The sequence below is a fragment of the Rousettus aegyptiacus genome, unplaced genomic scaffold, assembly GCF_014176215.1.
Source record: "Rousettus aegyptiacus isolate mRouAeg1 unplaced genomic scaffold, mRouAeg1.p scaffold_m13_p_3, whole genome shotgun sequence".
NCBI lineage: Eukaryota > Metazoa > Chordata > Mammalia > Chiroptera > Pteropodidae > Rousettus > Rousettus aegyptiacus.
Window position 1 is genome coordinate 130656140 of NW_023416306.1, and position 25711 is coordinate 130681850.

The following is a 25711-nucleotide window of genomic DNA, read 5'->3' on the forward strand; positions in this document are numbered from 1 at the left end:
GCTGCCAGAGCCAGGTCTGCTGTCAATAACCCTGATAGCATTAGAACGCCAAGTGCCCTGGTGATTTGGTTAAGACCGATCATCCAGGCCCCTAATCCAGTTTGTTCTGGCTCCCATGTTCCAGGTGTACGCACACACGTACGTCTGGTTTTTGTCTGTTAAGTGGATGACCTATGTGGAGAGAGAGAGTGATATTTTTTCCTTTGTCTAGGTTCTTTTCGAGAGACTGAATCTAAGAGAATCAATGACCAGGCCATTTTCAGGCTCTGAAATAGTAATGAAGCATTGAATTTCCAGAGTGCCTGTCTCCCTTTGTGACATGGGCCATCACAGTCAGTCTGTACTCATTGTAGCAAGGTTGATTTCCTGCTTTACACTGATTACACCTCAAAGATTTATTTCATCCTGTCTGGCTTCAATGACGATGTGCTTTGGCACTTTCTATTTTTGCCTATATGTTCTTCTGAGACCTGGGCCTTGATGCCGTGCTGCAGCCAAAGGGCATAGTGAACACAACTTCTTGTCTTCTCTGAGGACCCAGGGTTGACTCTCCAAGAAGACCCCTGAATGGTGCCAGACACAAAATCTAATTGCATAGCCATTGCCCATGTGTTAGCAGTATGTCTGACTCAGGTCTCCTGAAGGTATTTGCAGTTAGCAGTAGGAGCTGGCCAGAGAGGCATATTGGATTGTGCCTGGGTACTGAGTACAAACTGCCCTCTCCTTTTTCAACTCTCCTCTGTGAAATGATTCACATGTGAGGGGTGTTGCCGCTTCTATTTCAGAAATAGCTTTACTTCCGAGAGGAATCACCCGGGCCCTCCAAGTCCTGATTCTGGGTTCTCTGAGGTCAGCCCCCATGTCTAAGACCAAGTATGCTCTAATACAGTAGTGCAGGAGGGCTCCATCCTCAGAACTGTATGCATAAAGAAGGGGTTTTTCAGAGAGCCAGCCCCTAGTGGAGGGGAGCCTGTTTACTATTCAGGCCTCAATTCAGTGGCCAACAAGAGTAGAAAAATGGCATTTTCCCTTCTCAGAGCAAATGCTTCTTGTGTCTTGGGAAATACTACAGTATGAATCCCCTTCACCACCTCTGTGACGAGACCAAAGATGCTCAGCCTGTGGGTATCACTGTTGAGAAATGAGAGCATTACTAGTTATCAGGTGGGAGAGGGGAAGGGAACCACATTCCTGGAGCCAGAAGTCCTGAGAAAAATCTCAGGGGAAATATTTTTTTTAATCTTTGTTAGAGTGGGATCCTGAAAAAAGTGGCGCCAGGGTGGGATGCACTTGGTGGCTCATTAGCAATGACATCCACTGCACCTCCCTCCTCTACCCTGGGTTTTCCAGTTTGAGAAATAAAAAGGGCTACTTAGAACAGGAAGAGGAGCCATGGTGACGTGAAAGCTGACAGAATGTATACCTGCAAAGTAAGAAATCGAAGTGTTGGAATGTGCCAGTAGTTGAGTACTTCGCTCGCTTTTCTTCTGACCGGGGACCACAAGACTCAAGTTTATCCACCAGTGAATTGTATAGGGTCTTTGATTCTAAAGTTTCAACCCTAATGAGCCAGGGTGGTGTGAGATGAAACTGGGGACATTCGTTTAAGGCCTTATCATGGAGACTCGTCTTGTGCTGAATGTATTGGGATATTTGGGACAACAGGGTAGGTAGAGCACATATGGGAGAAGGGAAGTCAGAGGTTCCTTTGTTAGGTAGGGTTCAGTGTTGGTAAGGACCCAGCTGGCTAAAGGGGCTGTACAAATCCAAGGTCTGGGACAGGCATTCCCAGGAGTGATAGCACAGCCAAAAAGCATCATTGGGTCATTTTCCGCCCTTTTTTGGTAATTCATGCTAGGTGTGCTCAATTTCATTTCTTTGCTTCCTGAAGGCAGTGGCTGATCACATCCCTCAGCTGGTCCAGGGGGTGAGAGGGAGTCAAGCCCAAGCAGAAGACCTCAGCGCCCAGCTGGCTCTCATCATCTCTAGCCAGAACTTTCTCCAGGTAACAAGGGAGCATTCACCTTGGTTTTACTCAGAACTCCCCACTGGGCAGGGGATGCCTTTTATCATTAAGGAAAGGAATTAAGGAATTCCACCGCCACAGCAGTCTTTGCAGTAAGCACACCTTGAAGGCTTCCTCTTTGTAGGTGCAGTTTCAAGGGAGGTAGATTTAACTTGGCAAAGCAAAGTGCTAATAAGCAGGGGAATTACCCCAGGAGATGGCATATAATCCATTTTTCTCAGGAGTATCATCTTTATTTGTCTTCTATCAGAAAAAAAGGTGTAACAAGTTGCAAGTTGTGATGAACAGCCTAGTCCTTAGTGTTGTGTTAGGTCTGCTAGTTTCCAGAGTGGCTAATCCTATTATTCATGGCCTGGGAAACAAGAAATGGTGAACACATCTTCTTCAAAGATGTGATGTTTTCTTGTGGCAACTGCAGAATTAATAAGTATCGTCAGTTTTGGTGAATGAGGAGTAGATTCATTTTAAGGAAAATTAAATAACACGAGGTTATTAAGTTGTAGGAAAACTCCCTTTTTACATACTTCTTGTATTCAGATCTCTCAGAACTTCCTTCCTATGTCTTAAAAGCTGTTCATGTGATTAGGTAATTATCTCCCTTGTCTCTGTCTAGTTGAACCATAGTTATGGGACCCGTGTTACATCTATTTGGTTAATTTTTCAAGTGTCATATATCCAACATACAGAGATAGAAGAAGAAAAGTTTGATGCACTTCTTCATTTTAACTACACATATACACACACACATACATATGTATGTCTGTAATTTTTTAAATTGAGGCTCATTGTATATAGATTGTTTTTCATGTTAACAGTATGAGCACATACGATTTTTAAATAACGTTCTGTCATATGACTGTACTCACTGTTTAACTTCTCATCATTGGACATATAGGTTGTTTTCAATTATTTGCCATCATAAACAACCTGTGATATCATAAAAGTCTTTATGTGTGCTCAAGTCTTTTTACCTTTCTTGATTTCCTTAGGGTAAATTTCTAGAAATAGGATTGCAAGCACCTTGTTTTTATCTTTGGGACATTGAGAACTGTAGCTTGGACAAGGTGTTTCTCTTTTCATTTAGGTGGTTGGAGGACCTGGAACCAGTTGTATTGTCCCTGCTACGGACAAGATTGTAGGATATGATGATAGCAGTGTAGATGTGTCCCAGGGGCCACTCTGTCCCTGCCCTGGTTTTTCTCTTTACTTTCTTTTTTATTTTCCTGTCGTAACATATGTCTTTTCAAGAATAAGGCAGAGTTAGAAATACATAAAAACGGAATTGGCAGATCAGAAAGTTTTTACATTTTAAACTTTCTTCATACCTGTTGTAAAATTGCTCTGCCAGAAAGTTGACTGAGTCTAAATTTACACCTAGCAATTTATGGAGTGAACCTTTTAATACATCTTTTCTAAAGTTGGGGAAAAAAGCATTTAAAAAGATACGTCTTTTTGCCAGTTAAATTGCTAAAATTCTTATTTTTTGATTTTACATTTCCTTGATTTTCTCAATGTTAAATTTTTTCATGTTTCAGTTATTTGTTTTTATTATGTGAAATTGTCTATTCATGATTTTTCTACACTCATGCTGGTTTTTCTTATAAGTTCTAATGAATTCTTTAAATATTAAAAATATTAACTTTTTTCCTTAATGTTTATGATTAAAATTGTTACAACTTTACTAAGAGCATTTATATAGTGTGTATTTTGAAACCCTTAAAAATATATATACTCTTTGTTTCACAAATTCTACTTTAAAAATTTTATACAAAAAAAAAAAATTATGAACATGTACAAAACTTTAGCCACAAAGGTGTTTTTCATATTGGAAAAAAATGGAGCCATACCCAACAATACAGAATTGAGAAATATTAACAGGTCTATACACCGGAATACTACATAGCTATTAAAAAGAAAATGTGAAACAAGAAGTTTAAAAAATAGAATTAATAGTACGGTCTTATTTTTTAAAACATTCTTCACATGCACAGACATTTATTTCATGCATGGTAAAATTATCCTAGGTAATAAGATGTGAGAAGTCATTTTATGTTTCATTTTGTCTGCCTATATTTTTTAAAAAATAATCTATTGGATATACTTGAAGCATACATTAAAAAGCTATTCTAAGAAACACAGCATCATATTTAATAAGAAACTCTCTTTGAAATCTGTTTTAAATGAATTTCAAGCTACTATCCCAATTTTGCCCCTTTCCCGATGACACATTTTTTTTTTAACATTCCTAGAATCTACCGCCCTAGAGCATCTGATTTGGGGTGGCAGTTTGCAGAGGGAATGTAGGTGGTTTTAGTATTCCTTGTTGTAGGGAAAGTAAGTGTTGGCTGATATGCATCCTTGCTATTTGAGTCTGCTCTCTCACTCTTGCCACCCAGGAGCTGTCTTACTTTCTGCTCATCTCTCTACAGCCTGGAAGCAAGATGGTGTCCTCTGCCAAAGCTGCAGTGCCCACCGTAAGCGACCAAGCTGCAGCCATGCAGCTGAGCCAGTGTGCCAAGAACCTTGCCACCAGCTTGGCGGAGCTGCGTACTGCCTCGCAGAAGGCAAGTGGACCCTTGCCACAGCAGTTAGCTTTTAATTCCTTACTGCGGGTGTGACCTTGATGCTGCCCAGGGCCTGGACAATGCTGGGCATATTACTTGTTCATTTCTTTTGCCTGACCATTAAAGATGCCTTACATATACATTGTTTTTTACCGCTTTTAGCCACAGTCTCCTAGACTTCCTCATCACTTTCTAGTTGCAGATGACTTTTGTTAAACTATTTTAAATTGCACCCTCCCCTTCCTCCCATCCCCTGGGACAAATAAGGGTCTATTTTCATAAGGGGAGATTGGTAGTCATCAGTTTCTTCATGCCAGGGTAAATCGTGGACCAAAATAAGTGATCATATCTTTCAGCTATCATTTTGTGAACTTAAAAACAGATTTTTGTGAAACAAATCTATCTCTGGTGTTCAGATATATTATAATTTTTGCCCTGAAAGTTTTTCACATCTTAAATGGGAACAATCACCTTAACAAGGTCTTCAATTGAACAGAATAAGGGGTTAATGAGTTTGTCTCTGGAACTTATTAATTATTAGAAAGCATCATTACTGCACTGTTTGATGTGGCATTAGCGGGATATTCTGGCATGTATTCATTTTTTTTCATTGTAGCAATCCCTTTATAGAAATAGCCAGTGTCATCCATGAGCAAAGGAAGGATAGAAGCTGACTTTAACTCTTACTATGAATAGTACTACATCACCAAAGAAAATATCCATAGCTTTAGATTATATCCAATAAAAAGTACTTTGAGCTGTATTTCTCAAAGAGAGGTGTAAGGACCATCTATCTGTACTGGAGTCACCTGGGGGCACTTAGAATGCGGGCTCCTGGGCCTCTGCACAACCAAATCAGACTCTCTGGTCATAGAACCTGAACATCTACATTTTAACAGGTTTCCTTAGTAAGTCTCAGATACAAAGCCACCTCAAATAACTGCCCTGGAGCAGTGAACCTCAAAGAGGGACTCAAGCAAGACTTTCTGTTGGGTATAAAAAGATACCAAGAGCTTTTAAGTTTTTTGTTTTTTTTTTTTTTTTTTTTTTTTTTTACATAATATAAGGGTTAAGAGTATTGGTTCTGGAATCAGACTACCTGTATTCAAATGCTGGCCTTGCTTTTGACTGATTTTGTGACCTGGGCAAGTTAATTTATTCTCTGTGCCTCGGTTTCCTAGCCATGTAATATTGGCACATAGAAATCCATCAATTAGTATTTACTGCTGCCATTGTTACTATTACCTAAAAAAGGAATGAATTTAAGATTTTCCAGTATTTACTATACTGACCCATAATTATGCATGTATATAATTTATTAGCATGTATAATAGATGTGTGCGATCAAAATATTTGGAGAACAGTATTTTAAGTGATCAAGAAAATGAAGTTTTGTTAAAGCGGATTACTAAGAAAAAGATCTATAGTAATTTTCAGCATGGAAGGAAAATGGTTTGCAATCTAAAAATTGGTAAAGGGAACCAATAAGGTGGATAAAGATTTGGTCCTAGAGTCCTGGATTCATTTGCTCACTCCTTCCTTTCTTCATTTTTTACTCACCACATGTGTTTCAAGCCTCTATGTGCACATACGCTGTGCTGGTTGCCCTGTCTCTAGAACCCAGATACAATGAATAGGATCCTCTTAGTTTGAGAGACAAATGCATTTCAGATAAAAATAGCTTCATGGAGACTAAGTATATCCAGCTATGAGACATACATAATTTATTATTTCAGAAAGTTAAGACTAAGATTCTGACTTGCTTCCAGAGTTGGAGGCTCATTGTGTACATCTAGAAAGGCGCTTCATATGTTGCGAAGAACTAGGAACATTTTTTCCAAGCAGAATGTGTACACATATTCCCGACTCTTTTGACAGGCCCATGAAGCCTGTGGTCCTATGGAAATTGATTCAGCTCTGAGTACTGTGCAGACACTGAAAAATGAACTGCAAGATGCCAAGATGGCTGCCGTGGAGAGTCAGCTGAAACCACTTCCAGGGGAAACGGTAAGATGGTAGAACCAGCTAGCAAGTAGAATGTTGCATTTTATTATCACATTTAGGTGATTTTTTTTTTTTTTACAAGTTGGAGTTAGTGTGCCTGAATATCAAACATTTTGAGCCTTAGAATAGCCACATTTCTTTAGAAACACATTAAGATAGGCACATTAAGATAGGGCAATCTAAGGGGGCCTCTGATGATGGTTCTGTGTGTGCCTTCCTGGGCTTCGGCATGGGATCATCGAGTGTCTATTAATATTCATCCCTCTTTTTCATAAACAAGACACATGTTAGTATTTGAGGCCAGCGTCCCAATCCTGTGGCCTTTTTCTGAAAAGAATGCCCAGTGCAGCTGAAGAACTAGGTCTGGAACTAGAAGTTTTGACTTCTAGATCCAGCTTGTATCATCAGCTAGCTGTGGACAAGTCCCATATCTCCTCTCAGGTATTTTATTTATGAAATAGGTGGCAATGAGGTTATAAAAATAAATACAGGAGATTTTCCCAACAATCATGTTTTTTGAAAAAACATTTACTTCCCAGTACAAAGCACTGAGAAGAACAGTTATGATACCTTCTGATGCTTATGTCAGAGTTTTCTCAGCTAAAGTTTTACCAATCCTTCTCATTTATATGCACCTCCTTTCCCACATTACTGAACATTGCTAATAGAATATCACCATTTATTAAGCACTGTATACACACACAGACAAAATTTATCCTGACAGGTACCTTAATGAGCAAGTTCTGTTAATCCCGTTTTAACAGCTGAGAAGACAGATGCAGAGGTTTTCACTATTCTGTGCAATGTTTACATGCCAGTTAGTGGCAGAACCAAGGTTTGAATCCAGATTCACAGGTGTCCAAAACCCATGCTCTTGATCACTCATGCTGAAAGTGATCTTGTAACTACTGCTGCTCTTTGGATGAACTAAAGACTTTCAGAATATATCGGACTTGTGAAACATCTAATTTACCATAGAACAATACCTGGTATATGATAAGCACTCAGAAAATATTTGTCAAATCAGGCTCGGAGAGGTTAAGTCACTTAACAAGAGTCACCGAGCTAATAAAGTAAAGCTTAGCTCTGGAGCCAGCAGTTTTGCAATGTGGTCCACTTATGTGTCCCTTTGCAAAGTCCTTTATTCCAGAGAGACCAGGAGAGTCTTATGTGACATGAATTCTGCCTTTACATAAAACAACCAATCAGTTAGAATGCAAGAAACACCAAGAAAGTTTCAAGAAATTGTTTGCCCTTAAAGAATGTACTGTTTTATAACATACTGTTGGCTATTATGGACCAGGCTCTATTTTTTATTTGAAGGCACTGCCTCTCTTGTAAAACATGCTGCAGGATTAAAGTGCACACACATTCCCTGATGCCTTTCTGTGCTTGCAGTATGCCTAGAAGTTCTCCAAAATGTTGTCCTCATCTAGTAATCAAGTAATCTATACCTTAGGCCTTTACTGACTTTGTTCTCTGAATTATTTATTCATTTTACAAAGCAAGATGACATCCTGTTTGTGGGAAGCAAGCACTTTGCCCATTTTCATAATCTCATTTGCCACTCCAAACCTCTATTTCTATTGCATGTTCTTCTGGTTAGAGCTCCTCAAAGTATAATGATCAAACAGAACAATGTTAATGGTCTCACAGGCCAGGAAGGTGGTACAGCTAGCTGGATGTCCGCCGACTTCCTGCCAAGGCATAATTAATTCTCACTAAGGATTTGTCGCAAACTTTCTAAATTAGCTTCTAAAGGCATAATACCAATAACTAACATTTCTTGAGTATATACATTAATTCTCTGAAAACCTGAGCTTGGTATTACAATCTCAAGAAGCCGAGGCTTATAGAGATTCAGTAATTCACCCAATCCCTCGTAGCTGGCAGTTGGGAGAAGGGGGCAGAGGGCAGTGGTGTGAACCTAGATTGTTTGTTCTGGAGCTGGGACTCTTTCCCCTCAGTCAGCCCACTTCTTAGTGCCATTGGGGTATTTGGTAGGAAAGATCTGGAAAGAGCTAAGGACCACGATTTGGTCTGTATTATTTTTATGCTAAGACTTCAGTGGATGTTTCTTTTCTTACAGCTGGAAAAATGTGCTCAGGACCTGGGAAGTACATCTAAAGCAGTGGGCTCCTCCATGGCACAGCTCCTGACATGTGCTGCTCAAGGCAATGAGCACTACACAGGTGAGACTCACACCCTTCATGATGCCATTTGGGCTGAGGGTGGGGTTCATTGATTTGACAATGAACCTAACTTTTTTTTTTTTTTCAGCAGTTCAACATATAAGTTTAAGCACTTCCTGTGTGCTTATTACTTGGCTTGATGTTAAGCATACAAAAATATAATAAAATATGATTCCCCCAAAATCTTTGTGATACATGCCTATTAGACTATAATTGAACATAAATTATAGACTTATGGGACTATCTATATGGCTCTTGAAATCCCACTAAAGTAAAAGAGGGAAGGGAAAAAGGTCAAAGAGAATAAGAGAGAAGGTGACAACAAATAAAATGTTAATGGAATTTTCAAAGATGGAAGAAGACAGATGAATGTAACCGATAGAGCCAAATAAATACAAACTGAAAAGTTTGTAGATATAGGGATGGCTTGAGTACCGGAGACACTGAGTACCTTTGAACCGGCGCACACAGTGAGGGACAGATTGTGTAATTATCAACTCTATCAAAGACACCAGGTTCTATAAGAAAGAAAATGTTGTATTAGGTAGTAGACACAGTAGAATATCTATAGCTAAAATGGAAACATCAAGAAGTTTCAGTCTAAGCTCATTACTTGAAAAAGGAAATGAATCAAATAAAAGCATGAAGAACTAAGTGCCTTTAAAAGTAGGACTCTAGAAAGGAGGAGCGGATATGGATCATCTCTTTTGCTATACAGCGGTACTGCCTGACTTTTATTTTTGAAGTTTACATTATTGCTGGAGTATAATATACATACAGAAGAGAGCATAAGTCCTAAATGTATGCCTTCACGATGATCACAAATTGAATGCACACAAAAAACCACCACCAAGATCAAGTAATGGAACCTTTTCAGCATCCTAGTGGAATTGCTGGGTCATAGGCTGTACAGCTATTCAGCTACACTCCTTCCAGCAGCAGTGAAAGTTCCGGTTGTTCTATATCCATGCCATCACTTTGTATTGTCAATGTTAGCCATTTTGTTGAGTGTGTATTAGTATCACATTATGGTTTGCATTTACATTTCCCTTCCAATGTAATTAGGATCTTTTCACATGTTCGTTGGCCATTTGGATATCTTTTTGTGAAGTGTTTTATTTGTTCATGCCTTTTGCCCATTTTTACAATTTTGAGTTTTCTTTTTCTTATTTGTAGGAATTCTTTGTCACATATATATTTCTTGTATCTTGTAGCTTACCTTTTTACTGTCTTAAAGGTGTTTCTTGATGAACAAAGTTTAAATTTTAAAATTGTCCAGTTTACACTTTCCTTTTAAAAATTTTGCCTCTCCAAGATCATGAAAGTATTCTTTTCCATCACATTCTAGAAACTTTGTTTTTTACTTTTCATATTGAGAACTACATACAATCCACCCGGAATTGAGTTTTATATATTTTTAAATAGGGTCTAACTTTAGTTTTTCCACATAGGTGTGCATTTGACCCAGCACCAACTTTTAAAACAATTGTTTTTTCCCCCAAGTATTTAGTGCTATTTTATCATAAATTAAGTGAACATGTATGTGTGAGCTGGTTTCTGATCTTTTGATCCTTTTCCATTGCTTTGTCTATTCTTACCTTAGTACCACATTTTCCTAATCACAGCAACTTTATACTAAGTGTTAAGATCTGACAATGTAAGTCCTCCAACACTGTTATTAGGTTACTGTTGATTATTCTTGGCCCTTCCCCATAAATTCTAGAATCGCCGGTCAATTTCTACCTCCCTCATAAAAATACTGTGTTGGATTTTTTTTAAATCGGGGTTACATGAATCAATTTGGGGATATTTGACGTCTTTCAGTATTGACATTTTATCAGTCTTCCGTGAGATCGTTATGTCCCACCATTTATTTAGATTTTCCTTTCTCTCAATACTGTTGTATAATTTTCTATGTAGAAGCTTTTGTTTTCACTATACTGTGCATGATAAATCTTTACCACGCTTTTACTTTTAACTTTTCTGTGCGCTTACATTTAATATGTATCCTGTGAGTATAATTAATTGTTCTTTTGTGGAAGGAGGAATTATTTGTTGTTGTGACAATCTTTTTCTTTCAATTGGAGTATTTGGTTTATATATAATGTAATTACTGACATTAGGTTTGAATCTGTCATCTTACTATTTCTTTTCTAAATGTACCTATGCTAGCTTTCTTTTTCTGTCCTTTCTTGCCTTCTTTCAGATTGATACGTACCTGTTAATTCTATTTCTCCTTGATTAGCTTATTATTCATCGCCTATTCTTTTACAATTTTTTAAGTCTAAGTTAGTATATTTACCTCTTCCTGGATAGTGCAAGAATCTTGGGGCACTTCATTTATTTTTTCATCTGACTTAATCATTGTTGTGTATTTTAATTCAACGTATATTTTAATATCCTCGATACGGTCTCATTTGTTACCTCATACACTCAGTATTGAATGACTTCCCCGGCCCCAATCTTTACACTTTCATTGATCTTCATTCCTTCCTGCACCTCCATGTGCTTATACCTGGGGTTGTTTCCTTTCTGCCCGAAGATGTCCCTTTATTATTTCCTTTAATGTCTGCTGTGGCCAGTTCCTTCAGTTTTTGTTTGTTTAAAAATATCTTTGTTTAGCCTTTATTTTTGGTGGATAATTTCACTTATTATAAAATTTTAGGTTGGCAGTTATTTTCTTCCAGCATTTGAAGATGTTATTCCATTGTCTTCTGGCTTCCTTTATTTCTGTTGTGAAGTCAGCTGTCAGTTTACTCTTCCAAAGGTAATGTGGTTTTATTTTTCCCCCTCTACTTGCTTTTTTTGAATTTTTTCAGCCTTTGGTTTTCAAGAAATGTGCCTAGAGGAGTTTTCTTGCATATTTATTCTTCTTTGTGTTGTAGTACTCCTTAAAAATAGGATTCATTGTTTTACATCAGTTTTGGAAAATTCAACCATTGTATCTTCAAATACTGCTTCTGCTACATTTTTTTCTCTAGCCCTCTTTGTAGACTTCAGTTACCCCATATGTTTTCACTGTTTTGTGTGCCTCTTATACACCTCTACATTTACCATAAATTTTCTTCTTCATGCTTTATACTCAATTTTTTCTTTTGATCTATCTGTAGCTCACAATTTCTCTATTTAGTTGTTATCTGTTCTGCTTCCAACCCCTTCTATTGAGTTCTTAATTTTAAATGTTCAATTTTATAATAGCCGTTTGATTGTTTTCTTATAGTTTCCATTTCTCTGCTGCAATTCTTTATCTTATTTAATTTCTTCAACATAGTTATAATTATTTAAAGTCCAGGTCCAATAACTTCAATACCAGAATCACCTATGGGCCTGTTTGTATTGTCTGTTTTTGTCTCCTCTTGGTTTTCAGCCGTTGGCCTTATCCCCTGGTGTTTCCAATTATTTTACATTTAATGTTAATCATTGGTAACCACATTGTAGAGATAATTTGAGGCTCCAGCCATTTCTTTCCCTACAGAGGATTATTCTTTGCTTCCAGCAGGTGGTAAAGATAGGGGCAGATCACCATAATATGAGCACAGATTGGAATTTGTGTGGTCTATTTCCAGTTTACCTTTTAGAGTATAGTCCTTTGTGCATCCCATCCAAACATCTTTGATATTTACTAGGACCGTTCTGTTTCTTGGGCTTAGAACTATTTTTTCCCAGACTCATAAGATGTCAGGAAGCTATCCTATGTTAAGCTTCTCGGCTTATGGGCAACAGGTTACAGATTAAGAGCTGCCTTGAGAGGAAAAGCAGTATTGTACTCACCTCACTGTGCTTTCTTTTTTTACCCATCAAGGTAAAACTTTATGCCTTGGTGTCTCTCCAGTGCCTTCAGAGAGATGTTTTGTATATTTTTCCAGTATTTCTAGTTGTTTCTATGAGAGAGAGTTTCATTTGCAATGTTACTCTGCCATTACAACAAGCAAAATCCTTTTTGATTCTTTTAAAAACTATATATCACTTTGAAAATAAGACCATAATAGTTATGGCATAGTATAATATAGGACCTGCAATAATAATAATGTATAATTCTATCCTAATGGAAGGGTAAGGGAAATTTTCAGACTGGAATTGACATCTGATCAGGGTTTTAAAGTTTGTTCAGGACTCATATAGCACTCAGGGAGAAGGAAAAGAATATATAAATTCTCAAAAGCATAGCCCATATGAGAGGTTTAAGTTTCAAGAATTTCTAAACATTCCTGATATCTTGCCAGATTTTGTGTAGAAGGTGAAATTCATATTTAATTGAGGAAAGACTGCTTTACAAGTTACATCATCTGATACTGATAACATCCAGGATGACAGACTGTCTAGTTAGTGTCTGAAAAACAGCCTTAGAAGTAGCACCGTTTCATTTTGGCAGGCATCGAATAAGTGGTTGTGCAAGTGAGAACAGCTTATATAAAGTCCCAAAGGTAAGAAAAAAGAAGGCTGACCAAATAAACTGAGAAGCATTAAAGCAAAAGGGAAGGAGGTGAAAAATAAGAGGATAAGGCTGGAAGGGTAGGCCGGGGTCAGATCCTAAAGGGCCTTAAGCTAGTTTAGGTAATTTGAAATTTAACCTAAGAGCCTATGAAAATATTGCAGAGTTTTCATCCATGCACACATAAAGGTTGCCTTTATATAGATTGTTCTTCCTCCCATGTACAGATAAATTAGAGGGAAATAAAGTAGAAGCCAGAGAGAGCAGTAAGAAGGCTGTGCATTCATCCACCTGAGAGATGGTAGTGGAGATGAAGGGGTAAATTAAAGAGAGAACTGACAGTTGGTGACTGGTTAGAAATGGCAGGGATGGGAGTAGGGAAAATAATACGGACAGCTTTAAGTATTAGGCCTGATAGCGGAATGAAGAGTTATATGAATGTCTGTGATAGAGATGCAGGACCATTGGCAGGTATATTAGATGCCAGGTTCAACTTTAAATGCATCTAGTTGAGGTAACTACAGGACATCCAAATAGAAGTGGCCAGCTGGATATTTGCCTCTGGAACTCAGTAGAGAAGTCCAGGCTAAAGATAAAGATTTTTAAATGTTTAATAAAATGATAATGATTGAAACCATAGAGATAGATAAATTTGTCTCTGGGAGGTAGAGGGTAGGGGGTAGGGTGGGGGGGGTATAGAATGAGAAAGAGGTTGCCAGATGTAATCCTGAGGAATTCAGATATATTTAAGAAGGCCAAGCAATAGACATATTTGAAAGAAATGAGAACATGCGGCCTTGGAGAGAGCAAGGAAACCAAGAGAGAGGGATGTCTCTAGAGCCAGAAAGGTAGTTGCTGCCCAGAAAGTCACCTAGGAGGGACTTACAGAGCATCCATTCGCTTCAGGAAAAAACAAGGTCACTGCTCTCTCAATTTCAGGAATTTAAGAATTGATAGGAAGTGAGGAGAAGAGCACAGTTGTGGACAGCTTCTCCCTGAGGCTCAGTTCCCTTGTCCATAATAACAATATGTGGCATATTCAGAAGTTACACATTAGCTGACACTCAGTTGGATTCTAAACAAAAGATGTGCTTTGTTTAGCCAGTGCAGTATTCAAAATACACTTCTGCTCTGCTGAATACAGTAGACAGGATCCTTTTCAAATCCTTTTGGACAAATTGAAAATATGTCATACCTGGTTTTATCCTTGTGAGTTTGCTATGTGGTCTGATGCTGTCTACACACAATCTACATGAATTCTGATGAAGAATAACTACCAATCCAAAGAATTTCACTATATTTTATATCACTGATGCGTCGTCTTAAGACTCCGTTACTGAATATAATTTAAAATCCAGAAGGCAAGATTACTGGGAAAGTGATCTGTGTCTTCAAAGCATTGTGGTTATTGAAACTGATCTGCTTTAGTATTTCCCACTGGCAGTTCTGGCATTGTAATGCACTCTTGACGATAGGAACAGTTTCATTTGGAGGATGATGTTTACTTGGAAACTTACCCTGATAATTCTCATCATTACTGTTGAGAATACTGCTGTGAATTCAACCATGTACAGCCTTAAATGTTTATTGGGCTCCCAGGCCTCTGGTGGCCTTGTTTCATCCTTTGATCATTTGGCTTTCTCGTTCTGGGAAACCTGATCCCTCCAAAGAGGACCCTTGACATGCCCTGAGATTTCATAGTCCTTAGCAGAAAACACATGGATGGACAAGCCTTGGCTTTTGGAACTCAATTCTTCTGGTTTCTGCCTTTTTTTAAATTGAGTCTACAAAAGGTTTTTCAGTAAATGACTTTTGCATAAACATGACTTACTGTATATGACAAATAGTTTATCCTTTCAGGCATATACAACTCAAATAGAAATAAAAATGGATTCAAACTTCACATGTTAAATAGGAAAGCAAGAAGAAAGGTCTAAATATCACAGCCTAGAATTTTCAGTCAGAGTTGTGATCTCAGCCTCTCCTAAAACCTGTGGGAAACTGAGGCCCTGAGCAAAAGGCAGCAGTCTAGGCCACACAGCTACTGGGCAGCAGAGCCAGAGCTAGGTGAGGTCCTACCTACATCTGGTGCTCTCCTGAGCAAGGACAGCCTTCAACCCTGTGCTGGAGCTTAAATATAAAACAGAATGACCGTTCTAGTCAGCTTGTATCTCTCCTTCACCTTAGCTTTGTCTTTGTGTTTTCTCTTCTGGGCTTCTCCTCTGCTATTAAACGCGCGTGTGCACGCATACACACACACACACACACACACACACACACACACACTTCGTTTAAAATTCTTTGATTCCACATGCTACACTCAAAAGTGCCATGTGAGAAGCAGCAGATTGGCAGTTTTGTAATTTGTCTTGATTAAATGTCCCAGCTGTGTGACTTACTAAATATTTACAGATTAGCAAGGCTAAAACATTGCAAAGCTGTCTTGTTATGTGAATCTGGGGGCCTTTCACCCTCTCTGTTGTAATCCAAGGCCTTGTCCTCAGAAGAGAACCACTTTTTGTGTCTGTGCCCATTTGGCTGAAGCAATGGCTGGTCAAGGTCACACTCAGATCTTCAGGTTGAATGAAGCCTTTAGGAAATAGTCACCTCAAAGTTTTTCTCTCTTAGAGAGAAAAATTGGTTTGTGTATTTTTCATGCCAGATAGATGAAAGATCCCTCATAGTTCTCTATCCCAAAGAGCACTAGACAGTGTTAGAACACATAGACAACTCAAAGGTTAAAACCAGAGTTTCAATTGTTCCAAACAATTTGAAAAGAATTCTGTCTATGTAACTGCAGAGAGTCTGACCCAGAAATGAAGAAACCTCAGATCTAGCTCTGAAAGTGTGTTCATGGGCAGGCGCTGGGTCTCATCTGTGAAATGGTTCTATGAGATGAGCTGTGAGGTTGGCCATTTGGCAGTTTACAGGGTTCTCAGATTCCTTTGTTACGTGCTCTGGTGTATCTAGTCTTCATTCTCTTCTTGAATGTGCCAAGTACTAGATGCCATGTAGGAAGGCTCATGTTCATTCTATAGGAGGCGGTGCTGTAGTTTTTAAGGACTAGTTTATATTTGTAGTTTATCACCAAATCTCATCATCTTTAGAAGTGAATTTAAAGATGAATAAGCACTTCACAAAAAAGGATATCCTAGTACCCATTAAATGTATGAAAGAGTGCTCTATATCATTACTCATTAGGGATATAAATATTAAACCTCACCAAGATGTACCCGCACACCCACCAGAATGCCTAAAATAAGGAATTTGACAATAGCAAGTTTGGCTAGGATGTAGAGCAACTGGAACTCTCCTACATTGCTGGTAGAGTGCATAACGGTAAAACTATTCTGAAAAAAGTTTTGTAGTACCCTCTAAAACTAAATGCATACTTATTCTATGACCCAGCAATTGAGCTTCTATGTTTGCACTTAAAAGCAATTTTATATGTTGACCTAAATGCATATATAAGCATTTTCTTGGTAGCTTTATTCATAATAGCCCAAACAGGAAACATTCCAAATGTCCATCAACAGAAGAATGTATAAACAAATGTTGATGTATTCATGTAATAGAACACTCCACAGCAAGAAAAAGGAGTAAACGGCTGTGGGTAACAACATGGGTGAATCTCACAGCATTATGGACAGGGAAAGAAACCAGACACTGAAGAATACATACTCTGGTTCCATCATCGTGGAACTTAAGAACAGATAAAACTAATCAAAAGTGATAGAAGCTAGAATAGCAATGACTTCTGGTGTGAGAGGATAATGACAGATAAAGACCACAGATGGTGGAAATGTTCTATGTCTCCATCTGAATGGTAGATATGTGGATGTATACATATATAAAAATTCACTGAGCTGCACTCATAGTCTTGTTCACTTATCGTATATAAGTTTATGTCCCGATAAAAACAATTAGGGAATAAAAAAAACAATTGGGAAGAAAAGTGAGTTAGAATGATTCATCTAAGTGTATTTGATCCCATATACTTATCTAGTGACAAGTGTGACAGTGGGAGTGAAGAGAACCAGCGGGAAATAGTTATTAGCATGGCATTTATTATGACATCTCTCTTGGATTGGCCCAGAGCCAGTGGTACCAGTGACTGTCTGAGAAGCACAGCAATGCATATTTTATAAGTAATTTGGAGCCTGCCTGTACCAGACACTGTCAGGATTTTCTTCTTTCTAGGAGTCTAGAGGTTTACTCCCAATTCCGACTTTAGGTGGAGCCTAATAGTCTGCTGGCTTATATCCCCAGGGGTAGCTGCTAGAGAAACAGCCCAAGCTCTGAAAACGCTGGCCCAGGCTGCCCGTGGAGTGGCTGCATCTACGAGTGACCCCATGGCTGCACATGCCATGTTAGACTCTGCTCGAGATGTGATGGAGGGCTCAGCCATGCTCATCCAAGAAGCCAAGCAGGCCCTGATTGCACCGGGAGATGCAGAAAGTCAGCAGAGACTAGCCCAGGTGAGGCCCAGAATTGGCAACTGTGGTCATCATTAAAGTAGAAATGTTGGCAGGCTGTGTCCTGGGCATCTTTATCCTGGTGTGAAAACGTTTACTCAGTGGGTGTTCTCAGAACCTTCCAAAGTATATAACAAGCTGGCCATACACAATACCCACCTTTCTAAGTCTTGCCCGGTAGCCCTCACAATGTGAGATCTACATAATTTAGTCAATAGAGAGTATAGGGGGCTTTGTTGAATTCTGTCCTTGGAACTTTAGGAGCCAGGACACAACCTGTTTGGGGCATATGGATGCTTACGTATATTCCTCTTCCTACCTGGGAGGTAAGGTAGATATACTTGGTCTAGCCGCTCAAAATTTTAAATTCTGACTCTCCGTTGCCTATTAGGATGAGTCTTCAATTGCCTAATGAAACTAGTTGGCTAGAGACCAACTATGCAAAGTTCTGGAAAGGTGTCTGGGGATGAGATGGTTTAGAATAAAGGGAATTACACAGCCCACTTCCTAAGATCTCACCTTTTATCTGAGAACACCAAAGAAGGCAAATAGGGAGCCACCACGTAAGTTTAAAAGTCATCCCTATGGGCATCTCTAGGTTGGTCTGGAAACACTCAGAGCGTCCCACCCACCCTTGGGCAGTGAGGTTCGGGGGTGAAGGCCAAAGAACTCAAGGCCTGCTTTTACCTCGGTGACCTCTGCAGAGATCTCAAGAAGGGAGCAATTTCTATTTCTCTAAGTGTTAGTTATTTTTGTTTTAGAACCTGACATAGTATTGGTGAGTTCTGTGTTCGAATCACAGAGTCATGACTTAGCCTGGCTTTGGGGATCAGGCAGGTTTTACTGTATCACTGTACTGTGTCACCTTTGCCAAGACAGGATGTTAAGCCCAGGGAAAGGCCTAGAAGAGATGATTTAATAGTAAACAGTGTCAGGTAGATGCTGGTGGAAAACTTCCCAACCTTTTTCAGCTCTACATACTACCACTGCTCATTTCTGACTCGCGTGCATGAATGTTTGCACAGAAAACTGCTTTCTCATGGAGCTTTTCTCCCTGTGTGTGTTCAGGTGGCCAAAGCTGTCTCACACTCCCTGAACAACTGCGTGAATTGCCTCCCAGGACAGAAAGATGTGGACGTGGCCTTGAAGAGCATTGGGGAGTCCAGCAAGAAGCTGCTTGTGGACTCGGTAAGAAGTTTGGGATTGGGAAGGAGACTTGGATTGGGCCATCTCAGGTGTGAGTGGCATCTTTTCTCCACCATGGGCTCTCTGGGCAGCTAACCTTCCCTTTAGGAGTCCTGTTTTTCCTGCCACTCTGCATCCTCCTTGTTTGGCTTTCTGACCAGTGAAGTTCTCATGTGGAGCTTTTAAAGTTTGCTTTTTCTTTGAGCCCCTGTTACTGTTTGCTCTTGGGTCATCCCAGTGAGGCAGGAAAGCGGGGAGTACATGATCATCTGGCTTTTTATCAGGGCATCTCAGACAGCGACCGTCAGGTGGTGGAGGCACACATGTGTCCAAGACTCATTGAGAGAGCGTAGTCTGAGGGAATTCACCTGGGACCTGTTCCCCTCTCTGTTTTGTGAGCCCCCTTCAGGGAGGCTTGTGGCTTTTTATCTTTGTTCCTTTTCAGTGTGGTGCCTGGCACTCACCAGGTATGTAAACAATATATGTGGTGTAACTCATAGAATCTAGCTTAACTCTCCGGAACGTTTCATATCCCATTTTAGTTCTGCTAGTGACACTTTCGTAGAAAAACTGTATTATTGGCAAAGCCCACTGATAATAAAAAACCAATGGCTATTAGTTTGGAAGACTAGGGTTTGAAATTTAATAACATCTGCCTTTTAGTTCTAGAGAGCTAAAACTTTGAGAGTTTCCATCTAAGACAACATGGGGATGTGACTCAGAGAGTGGATCCTGGAGTCAGACTGGCCAGATGTGAATCCTGGCTCTGTCACTTAAGAGACCATGGCCCCTGAGGATAGCTGTCCTTTCCATTTTTAGATCCACAGCGTCTAGCATGGAATGGGTGTTCAATAAATTTAAGCAACTGAGTGAATGTATATATGTTGAAGGTCAAACTTAACATGAGCTCAAATCACACAAAGCCTTTTTGAGTCTTGATGACTCAAAAATCCATCCCTGGAGAGTCTGTCCTCCCTCCATAATACCTTCCTCTGTCTTTCCCACACAAAGTGAAACTTCCCATGGGGTGTGCTTTCTGTTCCCTATAGTTACCTCCAAGCACAAAGCCATTCCAGGAAGCCCAGAGCGAACTCAACCAAGCAGCGGCTGACCTGAACCAATCAGCTGGGGAAGTGGTCCATGCTACCCGCGGCCAGAGTGGAGAGCTGGCTGCAGCCTCCGGAAAGTTCAGTGATGATTTCGATGAATTCCTCGATGCTGGCATTGAGATGGCAGGCCAAGCACAGGTGGGTGTGGAGGTGGTTATCTGGAACTAACCCTCGCCTCTTTACTCTGATGGACTGTCCATCCTCGAGGCCAATTGAGCAAATACGAATGAAGAACCTGTCAACAAGCTGCCCTGTTGCATTCTTTGCCACTTAGAAAGCAGGAATGTCATTCCCCAAGATACTGTCAACTTACATGTGAAGTACTTAGCAATGAAGGATAACTTTTCCCACAATCCTCCAGCATAATCCATTGTTTTACTTATGTTTTTTTTTCTTTTTTTGGAGGAAGGGTGGTAAGCGGAGGGAACAAGAATAGAAAAACTTCCAAGAACAGAACAACTCTACGTCCTGTACTCCAAATGTGGCATTGAATAGCAAAAATAAATAAATAAATAAATAGTATCATGCTTTTGTGTTTCAGTGGGCCCCTCTAAAGGGACTGTGTCAAATACTGAGTATTAAAAGATTAAAAATTACCTCTTCCAGATAAGCAGATAAACCTCATGTTTAGGACAAGGGAGCATGACTGTTCTGGTGTCAGCTTGCAGAACTGTTTTTTTCTTAAGCTTCTGTGAACTCCCTCACCAAATACCCAAGATGTTTCTGCATTATCTACAAAGAGTTGTCTCTCAGATGGCAAGCCAGTTGAGAAATGCGTCCTCTCCAGAGTTGTTCTGGGATGCAGTCAGGTCTGAATATCGTGACAGTGCTGGTCATTTGTGCCAGGCTGAGATGTACAAGCTCCTTGACAGCCCCTGCATTGTTGAGCGAGATGCTGGGATTGTGGCCTGTTCTGTGCCCTGGCAGGCGCATGCTCTCTCTCCTTCCCTTCCTCTCCTTCCCCCTCCCCCTCCTTGTGAGATAGCACAGCTCTACTTGTGAGATAGCACAGCTCTGGGCTGACCCACTTGGGGATGGATCTCTGTCCTGTTTTGTGATTCTTGGTTTGGGTATCTGTTTGAGGAAGGATAGACACTGGTCATTATCCCAACAAGTTAGGCATCTGTAAACTAATTGGAGTTAAGGCAGTCTGTACAGATAACTTGCTTCCATTGCAGAATGCTGTTCCTAGCTTTCTGAGTGCTTCCTAGGAGAAATGGAGAGTCCCTAATTACTCGTACCTTTTGACCTTCCAGACCAAAGAAGACCAGATCCAAGTGATAGGGAACCTCAAGAATATCTCTATGGCATCCAGCAAGCTGTTGTTAGCTGCCAAGTCTCTCTCTGTAGATCCAGGAGCCCCCAATGCAAAAAATCTCCTAGCTGCAGCTGCAAGGTAAGAGTGGAACAAAATTGGCTTTCATTTGTTGATAAACAATGTCAACGTTTGAGAGAGATGCCTGACATCCTGCTGCTTATGCCGAGCAATGAATTGGTGCTGTCTTAATGTTGTCAGAGGTAAAGTCAGGGGTGATGGAGACCCTGGTGTTTTATTTAACTGGCTCATTTTCATGTCTTTCTCCACTAAAGATATGTCTTCTCTTATAACTTGGTTTTGTTTGTTTACTCATTTGTGTGTGTGTGTGTGTGTCTGTCTGTCTGTCTATCTATTCTAGGAGCTAGATGGCTGTTTTTTAAGTTGTCGGAGTCAAGAGACCTGAATTCTAGTCTGGGTTTTAATGTTTTACTGCCTGCAAAATGGGAGTGTGTACTACATCATCCTTAAGCTCTTCTCAGTACATAAGATATCATGGTACTTACTAATGGTTAAAACCCGTCTCTGGTTCCTTCTTGTGGTGGTATTTTGGGGGAGGGGGATGGATTAGACAAATCAGGGAAGTTTCTCTGAAAACCCTTGAGTTTATTTGTTCTCCAATATATATTTGAGCTTCAAGCAATAGCCAGAACCACTAGGAGATTGAAAAATAACTTCACATTTCCTCACTTCCATCTTGTTTAGTGATTATTCCAGTGAGTGAGTGCCTCCCCTGGGTGGGGGCAGGCTGGGGGATGGGGTGATATGTGCTGTGTGGGGCAGCCGTTTCTGATATAAACCCCGTTTTGATTGCTCTTTTTTCCCTATTAATAGCCTTTGGATAAGGTAGCTGCCGTTTCCAGGTATCTGAACTCAGATGTTTTTCATAATCTTCAATTTTTTGCATCATTTCAAAATTACAATTTTTAACTTAGAATGTGGTGTTCATTCTCTTAAAATGTGGGAAGAAGGGGAAAATATGAATTGGCCTTTTAAAACCCAGATAAGGAAGTAAACAGACCCAGGAGGCATGTCGCTGGTGTCATGGCTCTGTGGGTATCTGAAGGCCCCCTGTTGGTGACATTTAAGAAAAGACCCGGAGACTTTTAGGTGGAGAAGCTTTCTTTGCCTCTGTCCTGGCTTTCAGCAGTTGATAGGGAGTTCCCACCCTAATGGTTTCATTGCCAAGTAAACACTTAAAAAATCATCACGTGAAATGATTTTATCGGTATGGAGCTATTGCAAGAAGATGCTAGCACATTCCTCCTGGCTTCTTGGCACATGTCAGCAAGCTCTGCTCCCTGGGGTAAAGCTCCAGTAGTTGAAGTGAGTCAGGCAGCTTCCTCTTGGGAGGTAAATCTCTCCCCATAGGGTGCATTTATTCTCTTGTTATTTCATTTGTTCATTACGTACATTTTTATCACATGCCAAATACGGAATAGGGCTAGTGCTGAGTGCTGGGCTCACACTGTGAATAAGAAAGGGGTGGCACTAGTGAAGTTTAGGCAGGCAGCACGCACACACAGCATAAGATTTCTGGGCCTCACAACTGCCCTGCATGTAAGTGAGCTTGGAGTTGAACAGCGGAATCTGACTGCTATTGCCCTCACCTTCAGGCCCACTGCCCTCCCAGTTCTTAAGACAGGCAGTCCTTGCCTTCATATGGCTGTCCCCAAAAACCCAGGGATGCCACTGTGAGGACCCAGGCCTGGATCAACTCGGACCTACCTTGCTCCTGTGTCAGCAGACTTGAACCCATCATTCTTGGTGGTCTTGGTGATCCTTCCTGCTTTGGGAAAAGAGATTTGCTTCTGAAAAAGCAGTGGATATAGTAGGTCTTTTTCCTTTGCTCTCAATTCTGCCTCAGAGCCCAAATACCTTTAAGGAACCCACCCCCTTGGTAGCTGATGCCTAGCGGGGAGGAAGTCATTTTTTGTTGAGTGTCTAGTTTGTTTATCTTCTTCCTTTGTAACTGGTGGGCTCTAGCACTTTTCTGACAAGTTGGAGACCCTCTGTCAGCCATTCTTGAGCATTTCTCCTGCCCAGGGGCTGCTCCAGTGCTCCCAGGACTTAGTCAAGGAAATGGAAAATGAGTTCGCAGTTGCAAAAAAGAGGGCATGTCCTTCATCTGAGCACTTTCCTAAGCTGCTGCTCATACCACAGTCACCCTGGCCAGGACCCCTGAGCCAAAAAAAAACTTCACACATATTGCTGCCAGTATTGGCCCATCCCTGGCGGTTTTCTTTAAGCTGCTTTCTGGTCCCCTGAGGGCACTCCCTAGGACATTGCAGGTGGCCCCTCTTCCCTGTCTATCATCCAGTTTAAGGTTCTTGAGAAGGCTTCCTTCCTCCTGTCTCCAGAGATGTGAAAAAGGATGACCCAGCAAGCAGCACTTTCAAGCTATAAAATAGAAAAATGTAAACTGGGCCTTCTGTCTATGGGTCTCCTCTTGAATGCGCTCTTCTCTTTATCCAAATCAGGATTTACTCAGGCCTGGCTTCAGTCCACGTCGAGCTCTCACTTCCGTGCATAACCTATGCCCACGGTCAAGGCCTTAATTAATTTTCTTTCCTCTCAGAGGTTCAGGATGCAACACATCCCTTCTGGTGTCATACCCCCAACACTGCTTCATTTGGATTACCTTCCTTGTGTCTTGTCTGTCATTGTCTTGCCTCTTCACCTGAACTGCAAGCACCTTGCTGTCCTGGAGAGACTTGAACTATATTATTTTTAAATCCCTAAGCGTTGTGCATAGCAGGACCCAGGAAATACTGTAGGTGGATTTTGTTTACTGATTACTCCCCGCCTAAGCACCTCCTTTCCTGAGGAAGGGAAATAGCTGATGTTACTTGTTTCCCTCCAAGCTCTTTATTGAATAACTTGTGCTCAATACATAATCCAAAGCACAAATTGGTTGATTTTACTTCTCTCACTCCTGGCCTAGTTCCATGTCCAGTTAAAATTTCCTACTAGAGCTTCCAGACTTCAGTTAAATCAGTTCAGTATCTCAACACTAAATGATTTGTTTTAAAAAGACCTTTTTAGTCTCAGGTTGTAGATCCTAACTCTTTCAAAAACTGAGACTGGCTAAATATGCTTAAAGAATAAAGTCTAAGAAAATACTATCTCTGGATGGTGGAATTATGGTTGTTTAACTTTTTTGTATTTTTAAAAATAAACTTGTATAGCTTTGATCACTTTAACAATTCTGGGAAAAAATAACTACAGTTCAGGCCTATTTGGATTTATATAGAACAGAGGGAGAATGCTGCTAATTTTGGCCATACTTTTTATCATCATGTAAGTTAATTCATAATTTTTAGATTTATGGAAGATTTTTAAAAATATATAAAAATCACTGTTAACATTTTTATATACTTATTTTTACAGTCGTATATACTTATTTTTACAGTCGTGGGCTCATACTGTTTATACTGTCTTATAAATTTTATTTTACTTAATTATGTATCATAAATATTCTTTTACAATGTTAGGAATATGCTATGCATTATGACTTTTAATGGGTGCCCAGAATTCTGTTGTGGACTATAAGTTTAGTGAGTCCTTCATCATTGCATATTTGGGTCTCCTCCAAACCTTTACTCATATAAATAAGTGCTGTAGTTTGAAACACAAAAATATTATATTTATAATATATTTATATTATATTTATATAACAAATATTATTTAAAAGATAACCATTTGCCTCTGGACCACTTAGTTTATTATTTAACTATGTAATGAAGACTCTAAATTGAGTTATGGGAATAAATGATACTTAAATAATGCTCCTTAGTCATGGATCACTGTTACCCAAATGACTCATTCAGACATGCAGTGCTGTGCTGGCAACTTTCATGGATTATCTAACTATAAATTCTTAATCTGTTGGGTTTTTTTTTTTAAACCCTAAGTTTTTATTTGAAAAATTTTGACATCTACAAAGTAGTTAAAAGAATAGGACAGTTAACAGTGATATGTCCTCTGGGTTCACCAATTGTAAACAATTAGTTTTTAATGGAAAAATCTTCATAAAAAACCAGGCTTTTAAAAAATACAGATAAACAGGAAACATTGAAAGAAATAAGCTAAATAGATAGCTTGTGTGGATATATGGACTTATTCGCCAAATGATCGTGTCATCACAGTTGAGGACTTTCTCTACCCTTTATCGTGTGGACATATGCCAACCCGTCCACTCAGAAGAGTGTCTTGAAGGCAGCCACACAGAGCACAGTGTCGGACTCTGAGGGCCACTTCAGTAAACACATCATGGATGTGCCCTCCAAGGTGATTGGAACTGGGGATTATCCTGCCATCCCAGTGGTTCTTGTTTTGGTTTCCACCATGGAGGACACCGCGCTTCCCAATGACACCTTAGCATTTTTCCCCAAATAAATACATCGGTA

The 25711-nt window shown here is 39.9% G+C and overlaps 1 protein-coding gene across 1 annotated transcript in view; it reads left to right on the top strand.

Annotated features, from left to right (window-relative positions):
* TLN2 (talin 2) overlaps window positions 1-25711 on the top strand; it is a 380704-nt gene that overhangs the window by 264564 nt on the left and 90429 nt on the right. The window contains exons 25-32 of the mRNA XM_036239383.1: window positions 1892-2005; window positions 4456-4590; window positions 6469-6597; window positions 8684-8786; window positions 17488-17696; window positions 18762-18881; window positions 19928-20125; window positions 21244-21383. Coding sequence (XP_036095276.1) covers window positions 1892-2005; window positions 4456-4590; window positions 6469-6597; window positions 8684-8786; window positions 17488-17696; window positions 18762-18881; window positions 19928-20125; window positions 21244-21383 — 1148 coding nt within the window. The remainder of the gene's footprint in view (window positions 1-1891; window positions 2006-4455; window positions 4591-6468; window positions 6598-8683; window positions 8787-17487; window positions 17697-18761; window positions 18882-19927; window positions 20126-21243; window positions 21384-25711) is intronic.